This window comes from Lepidochelys kempii, chromosome 2 (assembly GCF_965140285.1).
Source record: "Lepidochelys kempii isolate rLepKem1 chromosome 2, rLepKem1.hap1, whole genome shotgun sequence".
Taxonomy (NCBI): domain Eukaryota; kingdom Metazoa; phylum Chordata; order Testudines; family Cheloniidae; genus Lepidochelys; species Lepidochelys kempii.
Window position 1 is genome coordinate 3,819,198 of NC_136381.1, and position 7,392 is coordinate 3,826,589.

Genomic DNA, 7,392 nt, shown 5'->3' on the forward strand with positions numbered 1-7,392 from the left:
AGAAAGCAGCACAGCCGTGGAGCAGCACACAGGACAGAGAAAGACAGAGGATTGCAAGTGCTGCACATGTAAAACAAATAAAACCCATTCCAGCACAAACACAAACTCATCCCCTTATGCACACACCCTACCCCATACCAATACACACCCCCAGCACATCCCACTGCAGCCCTATAATCCACACACCCTTTATCACAATACCATTGAACAGATCCTATGATATGAAGAGTCTGAACCACACACTCCCCTTTTCCCTACATCCACACACACCCCATCTCACCACCCCATAATAATCAGCACCTCATGGACATCCCTATCCCCACACCCACAAGCCTATAGTCTCTATACCCTGCACACACCCATATGCATCCATACCCCATATCAGTGTGCACCCTGCCAACAACCATGCCTTACCCCCTCTCACTTGCCACATATATATACCCCCCAACCCCAGCCCACCCTCTTTTGCACTTGCCCCTTCACCCCAGTCCCAATCTCTCATACTACCCTACATCCTCATAAACCCCTGTTCAGATACCCCCAGCAACCCTCCCCCACAGCATGTCTGACACCAACACCCCACAGTGGGGGGGGCATTAAAACCCAACACCACTAGCACAGACCCCCCCACAAAGAACCCCAACCCAGCAGGGGGAGTGGGATGCAGTGGAGCTGTGAGGAAGGGCCTCAGCGGAGAGGGGAGGGGGGAGGTTAGCGCTATAAGGTGGGTTTCAGGGGGAAGGGGACACAGTAGGGGTGGAGCTGTGAGGGGAGAGGACACAGACCACCACCCCCCGCTGGGGGACATGGTGAGGGTGGGGCTGTGAGGGGGGTCTCAGAGGAGAAGGGGACACCAGGGGGTGGGGCTGTGAGGGGGCCACACGGACCCCAGCCCAGCGGGGGGAGGACGCCAGGGGGGGCTGTGAGGGGGCCACACGGACCCCAGCCCAGCGGGGGGGGAGGACGCCGGGGGGGGGCTGTGAGGGGGCCACACGGACCCCAGCCCAGCGGGGGGGGGAGGACGCCGGGGGGGGGCTGTGAGGGGGCCACACGGACCCCAGCCCAGCGGGGGGGGGAGGACGCCGGGGGGGGGGCTGTGAGGGGGCCACACGGACCCCAGCCCAGCGGGGGGGGGGAGGACGCCGGGGGGGGGGCTGTGAGGGGGCCACACGGACCCCAGCCCAGCGGGGGGGGGGGAGGACGCCGGGGGGGGGCTGTGAGGGGGCCACACGGACCCCAGCCCAGCGGGGGGGGGGAGGACGCCGGGGGGGGGCTGTGAGGGGGCCACACGGACCCCAGCCCAGCGGGGGGGGGAGGACGCCGGGGGGGGGCTGTGAGGGGGCCACACGGACCCCAGCCCAGCGGGGGGGGGAGGACGCCGGGGGGGGGCTGTGAGGGGGCCACACGGACCCCAGCCCAGCGGGGGGGGGAGGACGCCGGGGGGGGGCTGTGAGGGGGCCACACGGACCCCAGCCCAGCGGGGGGGGGAGGACGCCGGGGGGGGGGGGGCTGTGAGGGGGCCACACGGACCCCAGCCCAGCGGGGGGGGGAGGACGCCGGGGGGGGGGGGGGCTGTGAGGGGGCCACACGGACCCCAGCCCAGCGGGGGGGGGAGGACGCCGGGGGGGGGGGGTGAGGGGGCCACACGGACCCCAGCCCAGCGGGGGGGGGAGGACGCCGGGGGGGGGGCTGTGAGGGGGCCACACGGACCCCAGCCCAGCGGGGGGGGAGGACGCCGGGGGGGGGGCTGTGAGGGGGCCACACGGACCCCAGCCCAGCGGGGGGGGGAGGACGCCGGGGGGGGGCTGTGAGGGGGCAGTGCGGGGGGGGGGGGGAAACAGGTGCCGGGGGGGGGGCCGCACCTACCTCTCCGCCATCTTCCCCGGCAGCTCGCTAGCGCGCGGCAGGCTGGGTGCGCAGAGCGGCGGCCCCCGCCCGCCAGCCCATGGCCCCAGCGGCTCCGGCTCCCGACACCGACTGAGGCTCCGGCTCCGGCTGCAGCCCCGCCGCGTCCCCCCGTCACCATCGACAACCTGACCTCACCCGGCCGCAGCCAACCAGGCGCCGCGGGGGGCGGGGCCTGCGGCCCAAGCCCCGCCCCCCCCGCCCAGGTGCTCATGGGAGGTGTAGTTCCTGCCCGGGGAGGCAGGGGCTGCAGCAGCTACAGCCCACCTGTGGGCAACAGCTGGGCCCAGTCCATAGCACTCACCTGTAATCGCCTGCTGCTCCCCTAACTCTGCCTGTTCCAATCTATTTCTGTCCTAGAATTTCCTAGAATCTGCCCATTTCTGCCCTCTGCTAGCCCCCCTACCAATGGTGCTGGAACAATGTGTACAGTGGGGGTGCTGAGAGCCCTTCAACCAACCTGTAAACCCGGGATAGGATGGAAACCGCTGCAAGCTAAGGGGTGCTGTGGCACCCCCACCACCCTTAGTTACAGCACCTAGGCCCCCTACTCACATTCCAGCCCCTGTATTTTAATCACCTGGGAGCCCCACATTCAGGAAGTGGGGCCTATTGTGCTAGGTGCTGTACAAACGAAACGGGTGACATTGAAGGGCCTGTGATATGCAGGCAGTCGGACCAAATGATCTCTTGGTTCCTTCTAGTCTTAAACTCTCTATAAACAAAAAGACAATCCCTGCATTGGAGAGTTTACAGTCCAAATAACTCTAGTCTTTAATCAACCCCATTTAATTTGACTTTACACAATCTAGTTGTTTATAATCTACCTATTTTTAGCGACATTTTGCACACTTCATACTAACTGGTGGTGGATTATTTTTAATTGTGCTGCTGCACTTAAGACGTATTTTTAAATTATGTTAGGGTACCTGGTGCATACAGAGTAGGGGTTTTAGGATTTCTATAATGCAATTTGTTATCCTTATTTTAACAATACAAATATTATTTGAATTACAGTAGCATTTAGAAGCTTCACTCAAGATCAGGGCCCCATTGTGCTAGGCACTGTATACAAAACTTTGCATTGGTCTTCATGGCTGAGGATGTGAGGGAGATCCCTAAACCTAAGCCATTCTTTCTGGTGGAAAATCTGAGGAACTGTCCCAAACTGAAGTATCATTAGGAGAGTTTTTGGAACAAATTGATAAACTAAACAGTATTAAGTCACCAGGACCAGAGGGTATTCACCCAAGAGTTCTGAAGGAACTCAAATGTGAAATTGCTGAATTACTGACTGTGGTATATAACCAGCTTATGTACCAGATGACAGGAGGATAGCTTATGTGAGGCCAATTTTTACAAAAGGTTCCAGATGAGATCCCGGCAATTTCAGGCTGGTAAGCCTAACTTCAGTACCAGCCATGAAACCATAATAAAGAACAGAATTGTCAGATACATAGATTAACATGATTTGTTGGGGAAGAGTAAACATGGTTTGTGTAAAGGGAAATCATACCTCACCAATCTACTAGAATTCTCTGAGGGGGTCAGCAAACAGGTGGACAAGGGTGATCCAGTGGATATAGTGTACTTAGATTTTCAGAAAGCCTTTGACAAGGTCCCTCACCAAAGGCTATTAAGCAGAGGAAGCTGTCATGGGATAAGAGGGAAGGTCCCTCTCATGGATCAGTAGCTGGTTAAAAGATAGGAAACAAAGGGTAGGAATAAATGGTCAGTTTTCAGAATGGCGAAAGGTAAGTAATGGTTTCCCCCAGGGGTCTGTACTGGACCCAGTCCTATTCAATATATTCATAAATGACCTGAGAAAAGGGCTAAATAGAGAGGTGGTCAAATTTGTAGATGATACAAAATTACTCAAGATAGTTAAGTCCCAGGCAGACTGTGAAGAGCTGCAAAGGGATCTCTCAAAAATGGGTGACCACTGAGTCACAAAATGGCAGATGAAATTCAATGTTGATAAATGCAAAGTGATGCACATTGGAAAGCATAATCCCAACTATACATATAAAATGATGGGGTCTAAATTAGCTGTTACCCCTCAAGAAAGAGATCTTGGAGTCATTGTAAATAGTTCTCTGAAAACATCCACTCAATATGCAGCGGCAGTCAAAAAAACAAACAGAATGTTGGGAATCATTAGGAACGGGATAGACAATAAGACAGAAAATATCATGCTGCCTCTATATAAATCCATGCTACACCCACATCTTGAATACTGCATGCAGATGTGGTCGCCCCATCTCAAAAAGATATATTGGAATTGGAAAAGGTACAGAAAAGGGCAACAAAATTACTAGGGGATGGAATAGCTTCCATCTGAGGAGAGATGAATAAGACTGGGACTTTTCAGCTTGGAAAAGAGATGACTAAGGGGGATATGATAGAGGTCTATAAAATCATGACTGATGTGGAGGTGAATAAGGAAGTGTTATTTACTCCTTCTCATAACACAAGAACTAGGGGCCATCAAATTAAATTAACAGGCAGCAGGTTAAAACAAACAAAAGGAAGTATTTTTTCACGCAAAGCACAGTCAACCTGTGGAACTCCTTGCCAGAAGCTGTTGTGAAGACAAAGACTATAACAGGGTTCAAAAAAGAACTAGATAAATTCATGGAGGAAAGGTCCATCAATGGCTATTAGCCAGGATGGTCAGAGGTGGTGTCCCTGGACTCTGTTTTCCAGAAGCTGGTAGGGTTGCCAGCTCTCCAGGATTGTCCTGGAGTCTCCAGGAATTAAAGATTAATATTCAATTAAATATTATGTCATGTGACAAAACCTCCAGGAATACATCCAGCCAGAATTGGCAACCCTAGAAGCTGGGAATGGGTGATGGGGGAACGATCACTTGATGAATACCTGTTCTGTTCATTACCTCTGAAGCACCTGGCATTGGCCACTCTCTGAAGACGGGATCCTGGGCTAGATGGACTTTTGGTCAGACCCAGTATGGCCATTCTTACGTAAAGCAGTCTCTGATTTGACAGTTCTACAGTCTACACAAGACAGATAACAGATGGTATAAAGACACAAAGTTACTTGCACAAAATCACAGTAGCAGAGCCATGAACAGAACCTATGTCTCCTGACGCCCAGTCCAACATGCTAGCTGCTAGATCACCCTGTAATCTGTTAAATTTCTTATTTAATGAGTTCTAGATTTTATCTACAACATAGCTATTTATCTAATCAATTTCACTTATTATCTTTAATCAATCTAGTTTTGTCTAATCCAGTCAACTTTTTATCTACTATTTCCAGTCGATTTTATCTAGTGTATTTCTCATTTATTGTTTTTATTTTTGAGAATGACAGTCTTTATTATTAATATTGATCATGAATATTTTATGTTTCAAGAGCATTCATCCCAAAAGGTCCAAAAACACATCACAAATTACACATATGCAGAACCACTGAAACACAGCCATCTCTGGGCAGAGGGCTTCAGCCAACTGACACAGCTCCTACCAGACATTGAGTGCCAAATTAGTACATTTACTATTAATATTAAATTGCAATCTCCTTGGGGCAGAAACCAGTTTTCTATGGCCCTTCTGCAGATACATATACCCGTGACTAGATGCATGTGATTAGTCCCACTGAATACATTGGGAATATCTGTATGATCAAAGTTAGCCCTGAGTGTAACTATTTGCAGAATTGGAGTCCCTGCCCCCTATCTTGCAAACACTTAAGAATATGCAAAAGATTATTTATGTGAGTAGTCCCAGTTTCATCAATTAGACTACTCACGTGAGTAAAGTTACGCACATGCTTAAATGTTTGTAGGATCAGTGAGTATGTTTGTAAACTACATAATACAACTGTGTTCCTGCTTCATTCAGGGCCTTTGGGTACTAGCACAACATTACGTGCCACAGCATCAGGAGAGGAGAAATTTTAGCCAAAGAACCGAGACAAACACTCTGCTTTTACATAAAATGCTACGGACTTTTTGATGGTCACCCCGGTGACACCTTGTATTTGTTTCAGGTCTCATGCAAAGATGTACCCATGAGCAGAGAGAGGTGGCCTGATGGAGACAGCAGAGGTCAAGCTTTGTAAAATTTGTGAGACAAGGATCACTTTGGGCTGCGTGTTTCCTCTGTAGGCTACTCCCAGGCCGAGCTCTTCTTTACCCCGTGGCCTCTTTAGACCCATCCTATAAACACATTTTATTTGGGGTTCACTTTGCCTTTGGAGAAACCACATCACCTCTAACTGGACTCAGGAGCAGACCAAGCAGCTTCCCAGGGCTTTTAAACCACACTGGTTCTTTGGCAGTAAAAAGAAGACTTTAGCTATTAAGCTGAGAATGGCAGGATTTCCACACATACTCACAGTTACCTCCAGTGAATTATCTCAAAGCCCTGTTCAACAATAGTGAGTTCAGCCTCTCAATGGTAGGTCACTAAAATTAGCCCTATTTTACAGATGGCACAGAGAGCAAAACTGAGACCAGATCCCAGATTACCTCAGTCCCAGGGGTGTGCATTAACCAACCATCCTTCCTCCCTATTATCTATGCCACTTGAGATCAGACACATGTATTCTAGGGAAGAAAGTTCCTGTTCTAATAGCACAGCTGTGATCCTGCCCCAGCCCGGAGTCCCCTCCTGCACCCTGAACCCTTCATTTCTGGCCCCACCCCAGAGCCCGCACCCCCAGTTGGAGCTCTTACCCCCTCCTGCCCCAGCCCCCTACCCCAGCACAGTGAAAGTGAGTGAGGCTGGGGGAGAGTAAGCAACAGAGGGAGGGGGACTGGAGTGAATGCGGGCGGGGCCTCAGACAAGGGGTGGGGCACGGTGTTCAGTTTTGTGTAATTACAAAGTTGGCAACCCTAGTTAGGTCACCGTAGATACATTGCTCAGGGGGTGTGGATTTTTCACACACATGAGCAAGGTAGCTATACTAACCTCACTTTTAAGTGTAACCGAGGTCTAAGGCCCCTTCACACTGCTCTGTGTCTGTGTGTGAGAATTTCATTTGCACTGCCAGATGGGTGTAAAGGGGCCTTAGCCTAAATGGGAATTAGGCCCATTATCATTATAAAGACTGTTTGTTAATGAACAGAGAAGAGGATAAAAACATTTGTTTTCTCTTTGAGTGAATCTATCTTTGTTCTTAAGGCAAGAGCAGAAATTTCACCAGCAAAACAGCAGAGGAAAAGATACAATACCTTGCAAAGCTCATTATTGTGTTAGTAACCAATGTGATTCAGTCTACGTGCCTTTCAAACCAATGACAGGACAGATTTAGCAAAAAAACACAATGAAAAACAGCACAGAGGCCCCAATTCAGCAAAGCTCTTGAGCACATGCTTAGGTCCATACATATTCAGGAAAGCATCTAAACAAATGCTTAACTTTAAGCACATGCTTAAATTCTCATTGAAGCCAATGCTTATGTGATTTCCTGCATTGTGATGCTTTTCTGAATCAGGACCAGAGCAAAGAACCTATAACA

The 7,392-nt window shown here is 50.7% G+C and overlaps 1 protein-coding gene across 3 annotated transcripts in view; it reads right to left on the reverse strand.

The window, feature by feature from the left end:
- Positions 1 to 2,060, reverse strand: part of ARHGAP39 (Rho GTPase activating protein 39) — a 421,649-nt gene extending 419,589 nt beyond the window's left edge. For all 3 annotated transcript variants that reach the window (XM_073329927.2, XM_073329928.2, XM_073329926.2), the window contains exon 1: positions 1,867 to 2,060. In XM_073329927.2, coding sequence (XP_073186028.1) covers positions 1,867 to 1,877 — 11 coding nt within the window. In that variant the 5' untranslated portion in view covers positions 1,878 to 2,060. The remainder of the gene's footprint in view (positions 1 to 1,866) is intronic.
- Between the last annotated feature and the right edge of the window lie 5,332 nt (positions 2,061 to 7,392).